The following is a 21,848-nucleotide window of genomic DNA, read 5'->3' as shown; positions in this document are numbered from 1 at the left end:
GATTTCAGGGAGGAAGGGGTGGGGAGGAGAAGTGGCAAAACAACCAATCTCTGCTGCAGGCCAGCGGTGCCTGGGGCTGCCCCTTGGTGAGTGCCTGGGTCAGAGCCGGTTTAACTGTTCTGTTCCATCCAAGAGAATATTCCACCCCGCCCTGTGCCTCCAAGGGACAGTCCAGGGTCTCAGGGAGCCCAGGGTCTTTTGAGGAGACAGTAGACAGACGCAGTAAAGGCAGCTGACAGGGTGGCCTAGAGACCAAACACCCACACGTGGGGAGTGGGGGTGGGGCAGAGCTGCTGGTCAACAAAGAAAGAGCTCTGTGCTCTCCCGCGCTGTTCCAGACCAGGCTCTGACCTTACTGGCAGGAGACTTTGGCCAAGTCACTTAGCCTGAGTGTCAGTCTTTTCATCTGAAGGATAATTATACCCATACAACAAAGTTGTCGTGGAGACCTAATAAAGACAAAATATATGCACTACCAGATTACCAAGGACTTGATAATTCCTAAGGATGCTTACTTAATATTAATTAAGGGTTATATACAACTTTTCATATGGGTCAAACTTAGATGTGATTTTTATTTTTCATGTGCATTTTTTTTTTGCCCCCTGTATGGTCAGTACATTTGGTGTGAAGTTTCTTTCTTTCCTTCCTTCCTTCCTTTCTTTTTTCTGTCCTTTCTTTCAGTAGTGGGGATTGAACCCTATCTTGCCCAAGATATGCAGATACTCTATCACTGAGTTACATCTCCCGCCCTTTCAATTTTATTTTGGGAAAAGTCTTGCTAAGTTGCCCAGGTTGGCCTCGAACTTGCCATCCTCCTGTCTCAACTACCCAAGTAGCTGGGATTACAGGAGTGCTCCACCAGGCCTGGCTATAAGTTGCATCTTTAAAATGTTAGGCCAGGGGCTGGGGCTGGGGCTCAGTGGTAAGCACTTGCCTGCCACATGTGAGGCACTGGGTTCAATCCTCAGCACCACATAAAAATAAATAAATAAATAAATAAAGGTATGTGTCCACCTACAACTAAAAATATTTTTTTAAAAAAAGTTAGGCCAAGGGCATTGTTCAGTGGTGGAGTGCTTATTTAGCATGTGTGAGATCCTAGATTCAATGCTCAGCACCACAAAAACAACAAACAAACAAAAAACTTTCATGATTTCAGATTGGAGGTATTTGGTTGTATCTCTGTTTTCTGACACTTTGCGGGGGATGACTTAGGGCCAGGACCTAGTGAGGGCCTCCAAAAGACACAGTTCCTAAGGGAAACCATGCTCCATTTAAAGGACCTGCTTGTTACACGACTGCAGCAAACAGATACTATTTACTTTACTGTATTTACTATATACTATTTACACTTATGTTGTAAATGCAGCATAGGAGCTCATAAGAAAAGCTGGAGTTCACAGTGGGCCAAAGTATGTGGAGTAAGATTTAAATTTAAACTTCTTATTATCAACTTTTTTGGAAAAACAATAATGACAACAACAAAACCCCTCTTTAGTGTTGAGAGGAACAAGAAAGTGAAAAACCCTGTGTAAGCATCCAGTTAAGCTGTACTCTAGTATGCAGACATTGATCCCAGGTTTTGCAACTAACCATTACTGGGGTTTAACCTTGCCTGGGGTCAAGAGCATAGCAGCAGTTCCACATCCCACAGGGAGAAGAGAGCAGCTGGAGGATCTTGCTCAGAGCCAGGAGGGTCCTGAAATTCTGACCTACTCAGTTCTTGTCCACTGTTCTGCTTAGTACTAGAGATTGAGTTCATTGTCGCTCACGTAAACCAGGGGTAGAATCTCAAGTCTTCTGACCACCTCACTGTTTCCCAACCACGTGAGACAAATCACATCAAACCCCAGGAGGCAGGAGACACTAACTGGGACCTGGAGAAAGAAGCATGCTTGAACATCTGCTGCCAGAGTCCTGGGAGGGGGTTGCTACAAGTCCCTGCTGCCCTGGATCAGATCCAACCACCTCAAGAGGGACGGATCTGTCCTTCTGCTTATCTATCCCAGGAAATGGAGCAGCTGCCCAGCCCCAAATGGATCACGTCTCACTCGTGAGACCTGCATTGTTCGGCGATTTCCTCATCATGCAAACATCGCAGAGTGCCCTTACACACCCTTGGATGGGGGGCACTCTTCACACTGTGGGCCCTGTGGGGAAGCTGCTGCTCCCCCGGCCAGCCTGTGCGGCTTGCTCCTGTACCGAATGCCGTGGGCAATCAGAGCACAAGTATCTGTGTATGTGAACATACCTAAATATAGAAAAGGCAAGGTAAAAATATGGTGTAAAAGATTAAAAACCAGTGCGCCTGCACAGGGCCCTCACTATGGCAGGAGCGCGGAGCTGGAGTTGCTGGGGTGGGGGTGGGGTGGGGGTGGGGTGGGGTAGTCAGGGAGCCAGTGGTGAGAGTCAAGGCCTTGGCTTTGCTCTACCGTGGACATAGCCAGCGCTGCACACTGGGGCTGCACTCAGTTCACTGAAAGATAATTTCTTAGCCTAGCACAGTGACGCACACCTGTGATCCCAGGGGCTCTGGAGGCCGAGGCAGGAGGATTGCAAGTTCACAGTTAGCCTCAGCAATTTAGAGAAGCCCTGAGCAATCCAGTGAGACCCTGTCTCTAAGAAAAATATTTTAAAAATGGCTGGGGATGTGGGTCGGTGGTTTAGCACCCCTGGGTTCAATCCCCAGTACCAAAAACAGAAAAAAAAAAAAAAAAGATAATTTCCTCTTTTCAATAATAAACTAGAAGACAGGCTTAAGCAAGCTTCATATCAATTATAAACTTTTCTATTTTTAAAGTTCTCTCTCTTTTTTTTAATTTCTAAACTTTTTGTGTTGAAAGGTAAGACAGGACACACGCACCAGCCTCAGAACACACAGGGGCAGGATCATCACAATCATTGACTTCCACTCCAGATCTCCACCCCCCCACACACCCAGGGTCTCCAGGGGAAGTGACACCAGCGAGCTGTCACCTCCTGTGGTGACAATGCCTCTTCAGGAATCCCTGCTGAATGATCTGCCCGGGGCTGTTTTACAGGGAACTTTTAATTTCATTAGTAGAAGGAGTACACACTGAAATAACATGTGCAATTGAATAAATATGTAAACCAGTACTACAGTTGTCTGCTGTCATATCAAGTATCAGGTCCGGTGCTAATAGCAGGTGCTGTACTTTCCACATGACTGGCAGGGCAGTAGGTTTGTTTACACCACAGACACCACAGACACGTGAGGAATGCTTTGACATTATGACAGCCTTGCTGGCCAATACGCATTTTCCAGTCCAATTGTAATTTTATGGGACCAGGGCTGCAAATGTGATCCTTCTTCAATGGAAATGTCGTTATGCACGCAGCGCATGACTGTATCTCAAAATCACCTTCCTGAACTTGGGATGGTCAGCTCCACCCTACAGGGGTAGGTTCTTTTGATTCATGCTGTCTGAGCCGCATACAGTGGCACATGCCTGTGATCCCAGGGACTCAGGAGGCTGAGGCAGGAGGATCACAAGTTCAAGGTCAGACTCAGCAACTTGGTAAGACCTGGTCTCAAAATAAACAATAAAAAAGGGATGTAGCCTGTGGTAAAGTGCTCCTGGGTTAAATCCCCAGTACCAAAAATAAAATAAAATAAAATTCGTGTGTGTCCTGGCACTTCCAGAATGAGTGAAAAAATGGAAGAATCCAGGAGTCCAGAATGCTACTGAAAAACCAGCCTCTTCCTCAGAGCAAAGCCTGTCCAAGGAAGGGGGCCTGACCCTTGTCCTTGGAAAGACACAGAGAGCACTCCTAGGCACATACCCACCCTGCTGAGCTGTTTATCTACAAATACCAGGAGAGATCTGCTGCGCCAGGTATCCCTGACTCAGTCAGGCTAGGTGGGGCCCATAGCAATCTCCTAGCAACCACCAATCAGCATGAGACAGGGAAATACCTGGGATGCCAGATGACCCTCCCAGTAGTTCATGGTGGTTGATAACATGTTGGGAAACCATGTAGTTCAGCACGTACACCCCTCTTGGCTTAAACCAATCAGTTCAAACAAATCCCCCTCTTGTCCTAACCAATCACCCCTACCCAACTTGTTCCCGCCAGTGAATGTGCTAATCATGTTTTAGAGTTGTTTTATGTTTTTCCCGCAGTGTGTGATGATTTGCTAAGAGATGCTATGATGTATGTGAAGTCCCTGCCTTCCCCAAAGAGTGTATAAAACTGCTGCAAACCCTGGGCTCGGGGCCTCTCAGCGTCACCAGTTGCTGTGTGCACGCGGAGGACCGAGCTAGCTCTCAATAAACACCTCTTTGCTGTTTACATCGATCTTGGTCTCTGGTGGTCTTTTGGGGGTCCCGAATTCGAGCATAACACTACCTATGATCACTAAGTCCAGCAGTAGATCACCTCCAACCTGGGGGAGCAGGCGATGGTGGGCTGGGTAGATGGATCACCCCTTTAATCCTGAGTTGGGAGGTAGACTTGGTGGGGACTTCTCTCCTGAATTGCAAGACTCAGCATTCGGTTGGGCTTTTGGGGAAACTAGCAAAGGAAGCTCCACAAATAAAGAATGAGGTGTGTGGGGCAGAGCGCTGGCCTGGGAGTCCGGATCTCTGACTCCCACCCAGCCTTCTGGCCACCCACGACTGGAGTGAGTTATTTAAACTCTTATGTCCCTACTTGAGGAGAAGAGAGTCACAGTTATTATTGATGAGACTCTTAGTAGCCGAGAATCACATTCACATGTATTTAGTTTTCCCTGTGAGCCCAGTATGAGCCCACTTTATAGTAGGGCAGCTGGTTCCCAGAGGGGTTAAAAAAAAAAAAAAAAAAACTAGTCCAAGGTCATAGACCTGGGAAGTGGCAGAGCCAGGATTTGAACCTGTGGACTCCTGAGCCTGGTTGCTTAACCAGGGCCACATTGCTGCTTTCTCTGAGGCTATCAGAGTTTCCCTCTCATCTCTGAGTCTCCTTCACCCCTCTCTCTCTGTCACTCTGGTGTGGCAGGAGGCAGGATGGGTGACTTCCTGCAGGACTGACATGCTGCCCCATCCCATCGAGCTCCTGGGGAGGGGCGGTCTCCACTGGATGGAGGAGCTTGAAGACAAGGCAAAAGAAAGATGCTGAGCTGGGCCCACCAGGAAGACCCTCCCTCTCCCTACTCCCCCCTTCTCCTTGAGATGTCAGAAACCTTTCTCTCTCTCTCTCTCTCTCTCTCTCTCTCCCCTCCTGCTGCTGGCCCCCCAGAGAAGAGGGAGCACGAGGCTTGGAAAGCGATAGCGCCTTTCCCTGCCGCCTGCCAGCCGCCCTCCCTAGCTGCAGCAGCAGCTATAAAAAGCACAGCCCTTCAACAATAGGTGACATCACCCAGCAGCAGAAAGAACTGGATTCTGCCAGATGCCAGGGAGAGTTATGGCTCCCATCCTTCCCTCAGGACGAGGCCCCCTGGGAAGGGGCTCAGCTCTGTGCCACACATCCTGCAGGGAAGGAGGTTAGATTCCAAGGCCCTCCTCCTGCCCTGGTGGACATGGGGACCCAGGCCATAGGCGATTTCTCAGGGCTGGGAGAGGAGCTAGGGAGCAGGGGGGCTGGCTGGAACCCTTCATTGTCCTCTGAATGCTCAGTGTTGGGGTGCAAGAGGAGTTGAGGGCTGGGAGCAGCTCCTGGCTCTCCCGGGGGAGGCTGTGGCTGCTGCAAGGGCTTTTCTGGCCCCGTTGGGCCGGAGCCTCCCCAGCCCTGGTTCGGGGCCCAGTGCCTTCCTGACAGGCCTCCCGACCCTGGCTCTGGATGTTGTGTTTGGTGCACAGTGAATTGACCATCCTGGCTAGAATGGGTCACAGGAGGTGTCTCAGGGACCCATCAAAGGATCCCAGCCAGGAGCACAGCTTGGCTCTCCCACTGCGCCCAGGCCTGGGGCAGGGTGGCCTCCCCTGCATGAGTCCCCAGTGACCAGAGCGGCCCCTGCACAGAGGCGAGGCTGTGCTTAAATCCTGGGTGTGTGCTGGAGCTGAGCTCTCAGTCTGCCGTGGCTCCGAGCCTCAGTTTCCTCTCCTGTAAAACCAGGGCTGTTGGTGGCGTGGTAGGAGGGCAGGTCGGGGACCTGCGTGGCAAAGACCCTGTCCTTCTTCAGGAGCCGCTGGGCTCCAGCCTCAGGGCTACCGTGACAAGACCCTTGCCTGAGGCTCGGGAGCAGACACCTGAGGGGTAAGAGGGGCTCTGAGCCTGGCTCTGGGAGCAGCTGGCCTGGCAGCTGGAGTGAAAGCTCAGCTCCTCTGGGTCAGAGGACCTCATCTCCTAGTCTCCATCAGCAGCCCCCACGAGCCCCTCCCTGCCTGGCCGCTCCCCTCCGGTCCACAGATCCAAATCCCAGTCTGCAGGGGCTCCTCCACAGAGCCGCCAAGACCCCGCCCTCCTCCTAACCCCCTCCCCTGGCCCCTGGGCCCTGGTTTGGGCTCAGATGGCTTGAGAAGCACAGGCGTCCCTTCCAAGTTCAGCTGATGGCTGCGTCCACACCTTCTCTCCAGTCCCTGTGTCCCCTTCCATCCTGCTGTCTGACCACTCTCTTCACTGTGTACCACCCCAGGGCTCCAGCCACACCAGGTGACTCTTGTTTTCCAAGCCACCATATGCATTCCCTCCAGGCCTTCTGTGCCAAATCTCTTCCTGGGACACCTGTAACCTGTTTCCTGCTTGTGAAAGTCCTGCTTCTCCCAGGTCTACCTCTCGAAACCTACTTTCCTCCCTGCACCTTGGTCAAGATTAATCCTCTCCCTTGCCAGTGTGTTTGGCCCCAGGGACACAGTGCCCTCCTTTTGTATTGCATTTCGGTGAGTGGGGTGAATGGCAGCAGAGGGCTCCCCAGTGTCTCTGAAGCAGCCTGAGATTAGCAGAAACTTATGAGGTGCTAGGCAGAGTGCTGGGTGCAGACACCCTTGCACCCTTTTCCCACATGCTCAAGGTGAGGGTGGCTGTTATGATTACAGTTTCAGAGATGAGCAAAACCAAGGCCCAGAGAGGTTAAATCATATGCCCTCGTCCACCCAGCTGGTAAGTGGTAAAACTGAGATCTAAGCCCAGGTCCATCAGATCCCACAGTTAAGCTCTCTTTGGACCTCAGTATCCAGGAGGGTGTCAGGTACAGTGTGATCTATAGGTGTGTACAAAACTGAAGAGGTGTTGTGGCTCCTATGGCCAGGGTGGAGCCTCATGCATGTTTGAACACACACCCTGGGTATTCTGTTCATCAGCCGGGATCTCTGCATGGGAGGTAGGTGCTGAGCTAGAACCAGGCAGGTCCATGTTGTCCTGATTCAGGCAAAAGAAGTGGTAACCTGTGGGCAAGGTGATGCATGACTGTAATCCCAGAGACTAGGAGGCTGAGGCAGGAGGATCATAAGTTCAAAGCCAGGCCTTAGCAATTCAATGAGGCCCTATCTCAAAATAAAAAATAAAAAGGGCTAGGGATGTGTCTCAATGGTTAAGTGGGTTAAGAGCCCTTGGTTTCAATTTCCAGTACCAAAAAGAAGGAGGTGGGGGAGGAGGAGGAGGGAGAGGAGGAGGAGGGGGAGAGGTAACCTGGGAAGAGCCAGGGGATGAGCAATTCTAAGAGCTGAGGCTGAATGTGCCCCTCTCCTGCACCAAGGTGGTCACTGCTCTTCTCTTAGGGCAGCTGGATCCCTTGGGGAGACTCACTGAGCTCCCAGCAAACATGCTCTGCTGAATCCTGTGGCAGAGGAACTCGGTGGGGCAGCAAGAACACAGCTGGAAGCGGCCCAGGGGAAGACAGGCTCCTCCACTCCCTAGCTGGGTGCTCGAGCTGCCCTCAGACCCTCAGTTTGAAGGTGGCAGAGACTGTCTCATTTGTCAAGTGCTCAGCCAACAGTGGGTGGGGAGCCCAGAGGTTTAGGAAAGTCTGCTCCCTGCTGGCTGCTGACAGTCACTCAATACCCCAGTGCAGTCACTGCACTCCTTCTAGGCACTGCAGCTTCCCATATCCAGGGGAGAAGGGGGGGGGGCAGTGCCTTTGCCTGCCCTCTCCAGCTGAGCCTTGCTCTTTCTGGCACTGACCACTGAGCTCTCCAGCCCCAACCAGGTCTTCTGCCTCTTTCCTAGCCACGAAGCAACCAGTGTCCCCCTGGCTTCATCACCTTTCCTGGGCTCTATCACCTCATGCCTGCCCTTCAGTAGCTCTGTCTTTCTCTGGTCTGGCCTCTGGTTGATGTCCCATAACCCCCATGGTTCCGAGGCTGCTAAAGACAGTAATAAAACCTGACAATCTTCAAACCTCCTTCTTCTGTCCATCCACAGAGACCCTGCCCTTACTGCTGCTGCTTTCAGGGATCTTCTCCAGCTGACTTAGGCTTTGACATCAGGAGCTGGTCAAGCCCACTCACCCAGCCCCCTTCCCACCATTCGCCCATGTCCAGCTATGTCAGCTGACCACAGCCCCACTTTATGGACAGATGGAGACTCTTTACTGTGAATCAATCAATCTCTCTCTCTCTCTCTCCCCCCTCCCTCTTTTTTCCCTCTGGTTCTAGGGATTGAAGGGGGGGATAGCAAGGTGCTCTACCACTGAGCCCCATCCCCAGCCCTATTTTGTATTTTATTTAGGAACAGGGTCTCACCGAGTTGCTTAGAGCCTTGCTTTTGCTGAGGCTGGCTTTGAACTTGCTTTGAACTTTGAACTGCCTCAGCCTCCCAAAGTGCTGAGATTATAGGCATGTGCCACCATGACTGGCATGAAACTCTCTCTCTCTTTATTTGGATGATTAATTATTTAAACCATATCCATTCATTTATTCTTTTATCTTTCCATTCATCCATCTCTCCATTACCCATTATCCTTCCTTTTATGCATTCATTTATCTATCCATCATCCATCCATTCAATCATCTCTTTATCCATCAGTGAAGTCATCCATCCAATCATCCATCCATCCATGCATCCATCCATCCATCCACCCACCTATCCATCCATCCATGCATCCATCCACCCATCCATCCAATACACAATAAGCATTTATTAGGTCCCGGGCCCTAGGCTGGTCTCTACCTTCAGGAGCTCACAGTCCAACCTATAAAGATAGAAAGACAAAAGCTCCAAAGTTCCTTCCAGTTCCAGTGTCCTGGGGATGTGGTCTGTCCCCGTCCTGCCAGTGAGCACCAGGTAGATGCTTGTGGCCTGGCTGGGAGGCTGCTCCTTCATTGGGAGCCCCGGCTCCACTGGGGCTATGGAATCCCCTCCTGCTTGCCTCTTATGGATGTGCTCAGGGGCAGTGTGGGGACAGTAAAACCCCTTTCCAGGAACCTGGAGGCCACCCCAGCCTCTCTGACTCTACCCTACCTGTGAGAGGCAACAGAGTCTGAGCCAAGGGTAGACACAGGCAGTTGTGACTGTCACTCTCCCTGGTTCCTTGCCTCCCCAATGATCTCCTCCTCCCTTTCCTCCCATCTCCACCTCTGACCCCGCCTCCCCTGGGCTCTACCCTGCTCTCTTCCTGATTATTTCTTCTCTCTTCCCATGAGTGGGGGCACACATGGAGTGGGTCTCACCAGGGTGGGTCCTAGGATAAGTCACAATAGTCCCCACCCAGTGTCCTTGCCTAGACACCAGGGTTCCCAGAGCACTAACCAGGGCACATGCCATGCCAGGCCCAGAGACCAGAGCTCTTGTCCTGGACACTCAGCATTTCCATCCCCGGCTTCCTAGCGCTCAGCCCAGGGCTGAAGCCCACACCTAATTTTTTTTTGTTGTTGTTGTTCTAATTCTCACCTCCAAAATCAACACCTCCAAACTCGATCACACTAAAGCCACGAGATCAGTCCCAAGTGCCCTGGACTCATTCCCTCAGCCTATTTGACTTCCTCCCCACACTGTGGTCCCTGAGAAGGCAGGAGAGGAAGGAGGGGGCTTCAGGGGCCCTCCTGGGGAGCACCCTCCCGGGGAGCACCCTCCCGCTCACCGAAGTGTCCTCAGAGCAGGAGGCGATGATGTTGTCGATGAACGGGTTCCACTTGATGTCCAGCACGTTGCCCTGGTGGCCGCACACCTTGGGGTAGTTGGGCTCAATCCTTCCTGTCTGCAGAGGAGAAAGACGGAGGAAAGGGGTTAGTTGGGTGGCTCCAGGGTGGCCCTGAGAGGAAAGCCTTTTTTCTGGGTTTCTCAAATGAGGGAGCCCCCCAGGGCTCCCTACTTCCTTCCTGACCCCAAATCAAAGCTCTTTGACAGCCGCAGGTTCTCCCAGCAGCTTGAACCTGTGCCAGGGCTTTTGACATTCCCAGGCATGAAGGAGGTCGCCTGGCACTTATTGCCTCCAGGTGGTTTGGGCCACTCCCTTGTGGGATTCTCCTGCTGCTCTTTTCAGGGCAACTTTAGTCGTGGGTTTGATGAGACTGGACGGTCTCTGAGGACCCACCAGCCATGTTCTGTCTCTTTGCTGGGCATCGCCCTGAGGCCGTGTCCTCCCTGACAGACGCTCTCAGTGGTGGTGGAGGCTACAGAGCAGGTAGGACACCCCTGTGCAAGTCACCCCTTCCTCAAGTGAAAGCACCTGAAGATCAGATCACGACCCTCCGGGGCCACCGAGTCCAGCAGCCTGGCTCCTTCTCACCCACTCACACACCCGGACACCTACTGTTCCCTCGGCACCCCGGGGACGCTGACAGGCTCAGCTTGGGGTCAGGAGGAGGCTCCTTCCTGCTGCTCCGGGACCCAGCAGAGAGGCCCAATCTCGGGTCCACCCACACACTCATTGGTATAAGTTATTCCATCTTCACTGTCAATGGGCCCCCTGTGCAGTACGCACCCTGAGCACCTGTGCCCAGTGCCCTGTGGCTGAAGGCACAGTCTTTGGAGTAAACAGGCCTGTGTTGAATCTCAGTTCTGATACATTTTAAATGTGCATCCTTGGGAAAGCCAAGCAGTTTCTCTCCATTCAGAAGTTCATTTCTAAAATGAGGGCTGGCAACAACCTATTTCTTCGCATCGCCACGCAGATGAAATAAATTAATGTGCTTAGCAAAGAGCTTGGTGCAGTGCTAATCACCACAGCAAATGTTCAGTCCATGGGAGTGGTCTGTCTTGTGCAGGTGAGATGACACCTCCTCCAGGAAGTCCACCTGACTCCTCAGTGGGTAACAAGCTCCCTGCCACGCTCTCTCGGTGCCTCCCTGCAACATAACCCAGGGGCGTCTGGTTTGCAGTCTGTCTGTCTTTGTCTCTGGATCTGCAGCTCCCTATAGGCCTCACACACGGTAGGTGCCCAGTAGGTGACTGAAAGACATCCTGGGGGCAGGAGGAGTCCCCAGAAAGATGGAACAAGGGGTGGGAAGATCTGGTCTCCCAAGGAAGACTGCCAAGGTGGCAGAGAAAGAGGCAGAGGCCGCCTCCATTCCCTAGGTCTTCCCGCATGACTGTCTTGGGAGGACTCAGAGGGGAGAAGACAGGGTTTCTCCTCTCACTGCCCCACTGCTAATGGGGTCAGGGGTCAGGGCCTTACCCTCCTGTAGTCTTCTTGTCTGAAAAACTAAGAGGAAGACAATAGACTGGCTGCTCCTAGGTGCTCAGGCAAGAGTGGTTCCAGATGAGGGCCCTGCGGCACCACCCTCTTCCTGCCCGTGTTATCAGGTCTAGATATGACCTTCTGGGATGCAGCAGTGGCAGGATCCCTAGACAAAAGCAGGCTGGAGCAGAGCATTGAGGCCCACACCTGTGATCCCAGTAACTCGGGAGGCTGAGGCAGGAGGATCTCAAGTTCCAGGCTAGCCTTAACAACTGAGCAAGGCCCCGTCTCAAAATGAAAACTAAAAAGGGCTGGGGATGTGGCTCAGGGGTAAAGTGCCCCTGGGTTCAATTCCAGTGCAAAGAAACAAAACAAAATAAACCATGTCTGGAGTGGTGTGAGAGAGAGGAGAAACCTCCTGAATTGGGCCAGGAGGGCATTATCATACTGTATGTTTTGGGAAAATTCAAGAATGGAAGAAAGATGTTGGGGAGTTTTACCCTCCATTATGATGAGATCCTTTTCCATATTCCATAAGGGATGCATGCAGTTAGGATTGGAATATTTTTCCAAATACTGTTGGGCTGTTAGACTATGCTATTTTTTTTTTTTTTTTTTTTTGGTACTGGGGATTGAACCCAGGGGCACTTAACCACTGAGCCACATCTTCAGCCCTTTTTTATATTTTATTTAGAGGTTAGAGATAGGGTCTTGCTGAGTTGCTTAGGGCCTAGCTAAATTGTTGAGGCTGGCTTTGAACTCCCAATCTTCCTGCCTCAGCCTTCCAAGCTGCTGGTATTATAGGCATGTGCTGCCACATCTGGCAGACCATGACTTTTTAAATGTGACTTGAAGCAGAGACAGAGCCACATGTGACGCTGGGATTTATTAGAGTAGTGCATTTTCTTTAACTCTCACAACAAACCTGTGAATTAGGCACAAGGAAAGTTAAGGCCCAGAGAGGTTCAGTAACTTTCCCAAGATCCACCAGCTGAAAGCAAAGTTGGGACTCCCACACAGGTGTGATTTTCCAAAGTGAGCTTTTCAAACTCCACTGCTCATATTGGCCAGCTCCCCTCCTCCAGCTCTGACTTGCCACAACCAGACAGATATTGCATCATCTCCTTCCAGAGCTTACTTACTTTCGCAGAGCCATTCCTTATGCTTTTGAGTGCTCTCCGAGCTAAACTGTCTGCAATAAGCTTTTGGCACCCAGCCCAGCCCAGGCAAATCTGAGGGGCACCGACTCAGTCGATAGGTGGCCATCAGCTAACAGGAGCGTCAAGCCAGCAGCCTGCGGGTGATGCACTGGAGGGGCAGACTCAGCAACGTTACTGGAACCAATGCAGAAGCAGGAGCAGAGAGGCCAGAGCCCCACGCTGGGGGGCGGGGAGAGCAAGACTTCCTAAAGCAGAAAATGAGCCTGGCACCGTGCTACTTTACACAGTGGACGCATTCCCTAATGAGGCAGTGCAGGGGACTCTCGCTTCTTGCTCAGGGGAGCAGCATCCCTAAGAGTTCTGCAGCCCTGTCTGCTTGGCTATAACTGGCAGCCTGAAGGGAAGGACCCCTTTTCCACCTGGCGGCTCTGAATTTCCTGTTTATTACAGCAGGTAATACATTTTGTTTGGAAGATGAGTTCTACTGCTGAAAAGAAAAGTTAGAAAACCGTTTTTTTTTTTTTCATAAAGAAACCAAGCAAATTTAAAAATGTAATTATTAACTTCAGGGGGAAAATGTCTACAAAAGCTAATGTAATCATAGAGCATAATGATTCGTGTACAATATTTACATAGTTGAAATAATGTAAATCCTGAATATTTATTTAAACAAGAGTTGTGCTCTACTGTGCTGGAAACACAGCATCAGGAAGGTGAGCCTGTGTACGGTGGAGGGTGGCCGAGCAGGAGAAGACCAGGTCTCATTTCCCATAATAGGAAGTCAATAAGCAATGCTTAAGTTAAAAAAAAATAAAAATCTACACACAGGGGTAAAGGCACCTAATCAAGAAATAGGGGAGCTGGGTGTGGTGGCGCACGCCTATAATCCTAGTGGCTCTGGAGGCTGAGGCCGGAGGATCAGGAGTTCAAACCCAGCCTCAGCAGTTTAGGAAGGCCCTAAGCAACTCAGCAAGACCCTCTCATTTCTAAATAAAATATAAAAAAGTCTGGAGATGTGGCTCAGTGGTTAAGTGCCCCTGAGTTCAATCCCCAGTACCAAGAAAAAGAAAGAAATCGGGGAGTAATAAAAAAGGAATAGTTAAGGCAAATGAAAGCCACTATCTTTAAGAAATAGGGATTGTGGGTTCAGCACAGTGAACAGGAGCTGAGGCTCCAGGCAGGGGTGACAGAGATGTTTAACAACTCCGTCTCCAGGGGAAAGACCTGAATTTGTAGTGGTCGCCATTTTCAGTAGCGTAAATATTCCCACCCTCACTAATCTCAGGCTAAAGAACTGATGTCAGGAAATACAGAGTTAGAAGAGACTCTTAGCAGCAAGCACACCATTATATAATATTTCCTCTCTACAGACATCATTGACATAAATAACTGCAAGGACACAGACTGTATCAAAACAATTAGGAAGTGATGAATTTTTAATATTTAGTACCTCTGTTTTTACTCTATTTAAGTTAATGCAATGGAATTTTTAATAAAAGTGGTGTTTAACAACTGGCTCTCAAAATTCCTAAAAATTTAACAGTAGGCTCTCACAAGCCAGTACAAGCCAACTCTAGCACCTCACCTGCAGAACCGCAGGCCTTGGAATGCCAGCAGATGTCCTGAACGCTGCATGTTTGAAACTTTGATTGACGTAAAAATTAAAAAGCAATCAAGTAAAACACCTGGGCCAGATGTTCCAAAGGAAGCTCATTCTTAATTATTAAAAAAACGTGGACAGTGCTCTCCCTGGACTCCACAAATCTCTCTGTTGTATGATTCCTATTCTGTACAGGGGCTGTGAAGAAAGGCCACCCCCAGTCTGGCTCTTGCTCGCTCTCCAACCCTGCCTCCTCACACTCACTACTACACGAATCACTATCCTCAATACACAAATTTATTTTGATTTATATGATCAAATGTCATCCTCATGACAATCCCATTTTACAGCTGAGAAAGAGGCTCAGGAGCTTCTGAGTGCAGTCTTGTTTTCCACTGTGACAGAACATTAGAAGGGCTGTCCAGATGGTCAGCTCACGAACCACCCCAGGGACAGGTCCGCCTGGGTCAGGGCCTAACCTGCCCTCTGATCTCCAGCCTCGGCTACTCTGGCTCCGCAGGGCTGGGCAAGGACTTAGCTATGTGGGCGGGGGTGGGGAGGCCTGTTCCTTGGATCTCAGGGATCTCAGGGAGCCCTTCCCGCTGCTGATGTGGGCCGGAGCCGGGAGGGCTGGAAACACAAGGCCAGTCCTCCTTCCATGTCAAATGTTGGCTGGTAGCTGCCGCCACTTTTCCAGAGGTCTGCTTGACAAGCTCTCTCCAAAACTTTCACAAGGTCATGGCAGCTTGGGGAATTTACCCCAGGGTAATCAACAGAGAAGCACACTAAGACACTTCTGTGTTAACAGGGAGCAATGCAATAAATGCCTAACTAAAGGCACCACCTGAAGGAATTGCAACATGCCAATATAGCAGAATACTAACAGGTCACTTAAAACCACGTTCAAAGCACGTTTAGTGGCATGGGAATTGCTAAAGACCCAACATCTAACATTTAGTAAAACAGAAACAAATCATATATATACACATACACATGTATATGTATATATGCATATATATTACCTATATGATTCCTATATAGGAGATACATATTATTAAAAATACACCATCTGCAAGAAAATACATCAAAATGTTAATAGTGGTAACCTTGGCTAGTTGCAAATTATTAGTGGCTTCCAATTCTTTTATAATGAATATTTAACCTTTTATTTCCCCAATGATGCTGGGGACGAAATTCAGGCCTTGAAATGATAGGCAAGCTCTCTACCATTGAGACACAGCCCCAGCATCAATATTTAACATTTTTATTTTAAAAAAGAAACCCAATCACCTTGATTGGTTTCAGGCAAACAGGTTTTAAAGAAATGAGATGCAGACGGCTGTTTCCCAGGATCCCTGTTGCACGAGTTCCATGGAGCATAAGTGTACTGGTTTGTACAGGCTTCTCTACTCCCCTGTTGCCCCCTGCATGGTCTGGAGGGAAAAAACTCCTTGAAACTGAATACAATTAAATAATTAATTGCAAGTGGGATTCAGAGTGTCTATGGATGTGCACGGGCAGTGGAGGCCAGACCTCCCCCAGGAAGGCTGGCGGTGTGGTGATGCCCTGATGCCCTGGGAGCAGCTCGTCCGGCAGACTGCCCGGGGAGCAGCATGGGCTCTGGGCCCCTGCCCAGGCTTTATCTGAACTCAGTGAACTGACCAACGATGAGATGCTTCCAAAACAACCCGCACTGCAGCTTCAGCTTCCTGGAATCTCCCATGGCTGCAGAGTTGAATTTTGTACACAGAAGCAAAATGTTTTCTTACCTGCAGAATCAGCTTAGCATGGCAGAAAACACTGGGCAGGAGGTAGTGTTTCCATGCGTGGTTCTGGCACTCACCAGCTAGGTGACCTTGAACATCGCCCCTGGTCACTCCAAACCTCCAAGATCTCTAGACCCTGGCCTATGCCCTTCCTGATACTCTGCGGCTGCCCTCTCTACTCTATGGAGCAGGGCACCTGAACAAACACAGAGCACCTTGCTTTGAGTATACCAGGACAGAATGCAGGGTCTGCCTCGAGTTCACTGTCAATGATCAAAGACCTGAGTGTTTACCAGGTGCCACCTGCGCTGGGCAATTCATAGACATTATTTTATTTACTCTTTGTTAACAACCCTATAAAGTTTTATTAAGTCTTTATAGCCCTCTTGTATCAACCCATTTTTTGGATGAGAAAACTGAGCTCTGGGAAGAGCCTTGTAGGAGGTGATGTCAGTAGGAATTGAACAGTTGCCACCTCAACTTGACCTCTAAGTCTCCCTGCTAGGCTGGTGCCTGTTTCAGGATTGAGCGAGACAGCAGGTAACTCAGGGGAAGAGTCAGAAATCAGAAGTAGAACCTCAACATTTCCAGTGTGGTTCTCCACAGGGTCTGGTGGCAACTCAGTTGTAAAGTCCCTTAAATTCTTCTTGGAGACCCTCCCACCTTCACTCCTCTCTCTCCTGGTTTCTCTGCTCTAAACTTAGGGTTCCCAAACCTTTCCAGAGTTTAGTGGGAAGTTTGAAAAACCCCAGTACCCAGGTTGCATCCCATATCAATTAGATCACCATTTTGAGAGGCAGGAGTTAGACACCAGCAGGTTTTAAAGATTCCCCAGGTGATTCTAGCGGCTAGCAAGTGTTTAAAAAGCACTCTCCTAGAGATTCCATATTCTTCCAAGGGCTAGGTCTCCAGCTCAGGGAAATCTACATGTGGGGACAGGACCAGCAGCAAATCAGTCTTACCCGATGGGGGAGGGTGAGCAGCTAACAAGCATAATCACACATTATCACGCTTAACATTTAATACGGTCTTATTTTAGAAACCACAGATAAAGCAAACAGGAAGGTAAAAGTCATATGAAGTGATGGCGTTTGAAGTAGAACTCAGGGCAGAGGAGAATGCTGAGCCCAGGAGAGGGGGGGTCGAATGGTGGGACCCCAGGCCCCAGTGGGAGATGTCTAAGGATGGGCCACCCGTCTGAGTGCTGCCCCTGCATCTCAGACCACCCCCTCAGGCTGCCTGCAGACTTCTCAGCTGTCTCCACAGCTGGAAGTTCACATTGAAAGGCAGAGTCATACCAAGGGCACTACCATCCATGTCTCCAAAGCTCTCAGCACAGGTCAGGCCCCCTGTATGTTAGGCACTGGGCCCAAAGGAAGCTGTGCCCCAATTTAGATTTATACAGCCCTCGACACTCCAAATGTGTGATTTTTCTTAGTATTACCTAGGAAGGAGATTTACAAATGAGGAAACTGGTCCCTGGTTGCAGCATCAGCAGTGAAAACCTGAGGAAGCTCTGGGTGTCACCATGGGAAGCATCTCAAACCACTTGAGTCACCACTAGGGTGTCTGTCATCCAGTGCTGGCTGCCCACCCCAGGTGTGCCCTGCTGTGGTTCCTGGAGAAACGCCCTCTTCCACGTCCAGGAGGAGAGGTGCAGAGGCCACCTTAGTCCTTGGTCCTGGGCAGTGTCTGTTCACAGACGCCAGAAGGGAGAAGAGGCTTCTGAGCCTAGAACCGGAAGATGCTGAGCGGTTGCGAGGGAGTTCACATGTGTCGGAAGGACCTGGGACCTAGGTCTCTGGGACCTGGGGACTCTGGCCACCCTGCAGACGTCAGAGTTCACGCTTGCCTCTGCAATGTCCTAATTACTGGCCCTGCTAAAACAGAGATGATAAGAAGTCTCCAAACTGCCTGAACCTGACAAATCCACAGGAGGGTTCTTTATGGGTGTGTAGGGAGAGCTACGGCTCCCTCCTGGCTGCTCACAGCCAACTGAGCAAGAAAGATGAAGAGTGAGACAAGCCAGCCCCGGGGTGGGGCTGGGTTCTGGTGGAGGCAATGCTGAGGGCTGTGCGAGGACAGAGGGGCAGGCGTGGGGACAGGGAAGTCAGGAGGGCCTTTGCAGAGGAGGAGGAGGCCTACAGACAGGGAACAGGGGAGGCATAGCGGGTGCCTGGGGTGCTGAAGTACCCACACCTACGAAGGCCCAGATCTTGAATAGGTAGAGATGGACAAGACCACAGCGGAAGGCCCAGAGCAGACTGCTGAGGAAGCTGCAGGCCAAGTGTAGGAATCAGGACTTGTCCCCATGGGCAATGGGGAGCCATTGGGGGCTTAACACAGGAGAACGCACTGGACCCAGAAGTGTGCCGGGTAGTTGCTGCCCAGCAAGGACTGTGATGCGTGGTGAGCCTAGAGACGGCAGGGAGGGCAGGAGTCAGCCCAGGGAACATGTCCTTGAGGGAGGGAGGCGTGCTGGGCAAGGCTTCCCCGGGGAAAGCCTTTGTGTCCCCTGCCATGGATGATGGCTCCCTCACCCACCCATTTAGCCAACCTCTCCTGCGCTCTTTCTTCAGGAGCCACAGATCAGTAGTACGGTTCTCCAATAAACCCCAGGCGGCTTTTGCAGACATCTTCTTTGGTCCCAGTTATACAGGTGGAAACAGGCTCAGAGAAGTTGAGGTTTGGAATCCCAAAGAGCCCATCCTCTCTCCACCACCCCTGGCAGGGCTTGAGGACAATGTTTCCATTGCTCACGTCTTCTTCCACCGACCTGACCAGCCCTGCTCCAACAGGACAGGTGGGGTGGTGAGGTTAAACACCTCTTCCCTATTTTACAGATAAGAAACCCTGAGACTGAGAGCCAGCAGCTACCTTGTCCAAGGTCATGTGATAACACAGGTTGTGGCATGGTGACCAGGTCCTGCCTGGGGCCTTAAAGCCACTCTGCATCCCTGGGAGATGAAACAAGTTCTACAAAAAGGGGTGTGAGGCCATGTCTTGAGACACCGAACTGCACTCCAGGCCTTTGGTTTGATAGTGCAGGGGGACCACAGAGGAAAGCACGTCTCCTGACGTCCCAGCCCTGCCATTACGTCCCAGAGGCCCACGGTGGAGCAGGAAGGTGCACAGAACTCTGTAAAAGTGTTTAAGAAGTGACTGCAAAGAACTGACAGCCTCTATGCCAATTGTGGGGGTGAAAGCCCTCGAGTTGTTTGTTTTACTACAAACAGGAAAGGACATTTCTGGCTCAGGCAGAAAAATCACACGAAAAAAGTGCTGGCATCATCTGCAGTCTGTCATCACAAGCGGACTCCAAGCAGGCAGGGCATGCTGGGAACTTGTGGTCTGGACCGATAGGGAGTGAACTTAGGGTCTTTAGGGTCTTCTCATTTCTTGGACCCAAGCTGCCTTCCTCCTCAGGCTCCTCAGTGCAGCCCAGGGCAAGCCTCCCCACGTGGGAACCGCCTGGAGGGATGTGGACATGGAGGATCCTGTGCAGGTGAAACCTTGTCAAGGTCAGGAGCCAGTCCCCAAGTCTCTGTTTCCAGCCCAGAAGCCTGGCCGTCTGCTGTACAGGGGCCATCCCAAGACAGGATCCCTCAGACGGTTCCAGGTTGCCAAAAGTATGAAAATCTCTTCTTCCATTACTCCTCTGGCCCAGGGAAGGAGAAGGAGAAGAGGGTTCCTCTGTCTGAAGCCCTTCCTGAGATACCCCAACTCTACACACATCTCCTGCAGGACGGGAGGAAACTCATTTAGGATTATCTTTGCTGGCCCACCTGGGATCTGCAGAGCAGTAGCAATCCATGTTCGTTGGAAAGAGATGCTCACTGGCTGTACCTCCCTGGGCAAGTCTGCCTCTCCGGGTCTGAGTTTGAAAAGTGGAACCAGTGTTGAGGGAAAGAGGTCACACACACCTGGTATACTGGTTGCCCCTGGGGGCTTCTGTGTCTCTAGCAGGCATTGATAATCGCTCACTGAGCTTTGCCTGAGTCTTGCAACCCGGGGACTCCCGGCCAGTCGACCAGAGTGGGCAAAAGAGATGAAGTCTGACTGTCAGCCTGGCGCCATGTGATCCCTAGGGCTCTGACAGCTGCTAACATCTGAGCCCCTTGCTAAGCCTCTGAGATGCCCCGTACCTCTCTGTATTCAGAGAGGATCCCTAGAGACCTCTGAGAACATAATCCCCACAAATGCCCTTACATCTGCCCCTTCCTCCAGGCCCACAGCCCTGGGAGGGGCTCCAGCTGCCTTCTAATTGGTCTCCATGGAGCCAGTCTGCCCTTAAACCCCAGTGTGAGGCTGACCTTCTATAATTACTACTTCCATTCTGCAGCTTCTCCAGAATCTTCCATGGTAGGTGTAACCACTTGTAGGATTTTTTTTAACAGGTTGGGCATCCAAGCCTCATTCTGGATTTGGAGGACTCTTCACAGCATCCAGTACTGGCGGGACACAGGGCCTTCCACACAGGAGCCGCAGTGGGGCTCCTCCTACCCAGAGTCCTTTGCGGCCTGAGTTGGACACATGACTGGGTTTGGCCAATCAGACTCTTCCCCCCCTGGGCAGCCCAGTGCCGGTGCTGACTCAGGCTGGTTCCCCACCACTCCCCGCCTTGGCCCCTTAAATCTGTGAATGCACCAAATCCTCCTACAGAAGGGGCTCGGGGTGATTTCTGTCATTAGCAGCCAGGACTCCTGAGGGAGCTCCCTCTTCTCTGCCCCAGACCCAGCTGATTCATTTGACCTTTGAGGGACCACACACCTCATTTCCACCCCACAGCCCCCTAACCTTGCCATTCAGTTTGTGCCACTCTTTGGGGGTCACACTTAAAGAGACAGTTTTTAATGTTATGTTTCAGGGTCTAATAAAATATTGAAATTTCCACAAGCCTCAAAATTTTGAAGACCACATCTTTGCTTGAATGCTTCTCAAATATGGAAGAAACACAGACCTTTGCCAGATCATGGGTCTCACTCTCAGTTTGGAAAAATACGGTCCCCAAATTAGGGTCCTCACTGGACCAAAATGATCTCACCCTACTACCACCGCCTGCCACCCATCCTGCTCCTGCAGGCTTCTGCAAACTTAGCTGTCCTTAAAGGCCACTGCAGCTCCTGCTTAGGCTGGGCCACCTCTGGCTCCTCCATGTCTCCTGATCCCTCTTCTCCCTCAGCATTTACAAGCCTTTCTCCCTGTAGCTTGCTGTGTCTTGTCGAGGGGCCTTCCATGTGTCAGACTTGAAACCAAGTGTTGCTTTAGTCATTCTTCACAATGATCCTGAAGCACACATTGCTGTGTCCATTTTATAGATGGGGAGACTGAAGCTTAGTGAGATTAATTAACACCGTAGCAAAGCCAGGACTTATGTCTTTCTTGCCAACTGAAATATAAGCTATATAAAATGGATAGTACTTTGTCTTGTCCTCTGCTGTAACCCCCGCATCTGGAATAATGCTTGACACATGGTAACGTCTCAGTAAAATTTTGTTGCATTAACCACACCACAAACTGTGAACCTAATCAGGATCCTCTATACAGTTGTATGAACTGTGCACTGTACAAGGTGGAGGGTACCATTCACCTCGTGTGCAGCCTTCTGTGATTCTCAGGGCCTAACTGTGCTGCCGCTCTAATTCTTCATTCAGCAAGGTCTTGTCTTGTTTGCTTTATTTCACTGGTGTTGGTTGCTTTCCCTGAGAGATTTATCAGCACTTTCATCTTAAATGAGATAGTCATGGAAGGCTTCCAGCAGAGTAGGGGACACAGATGAAAGCTGAGAGGGCTAAGACATGCTTCTTTTGCCCTCTGGCCCC

The 21,848-nt window shown here is 50.7% G+C and overlaps 1 protein-coding gene across 1 annotated transcript in view; it reads right to left on the bottom strand.

Annotated features, from left to right (window-relative positions):
* Window positions 1-21,848, bottom strand: part of Coro2b (coronin 2B) — a 135,783-nt gene that overhangs the window by 20,273 nt on the left and 93,662 nt on the right. The window contains exon 3 of the mRNA XM_076851004.2: window positions 9,962-10,078. Coding sequence (XP_076707119.1) covers window positions 9,962-10,078 — 117 coding nt within the window. The remainder of the gene's footprint in view (window positions 1-9,961; window positions 10,079-21,848) is intronic.

Source organism: Callospermophilus lateralis, chromosome 3 (genome assembly GCF_048772815.1).
Source record: "Callospermophilus lateralis isolate mCalLat2 chromosome 3, mCalLat2.hap1, whole genome shotgun sequence".
NCBI lineage: Eukaryota > Metazoa > Chordata > Mammalia > Rodentia > Sciuridae > Callospermophilus > Callospermophilus lateralis.
This window is presented reverse-complemented; position numbering and strand designations above follow the sequence as displayed.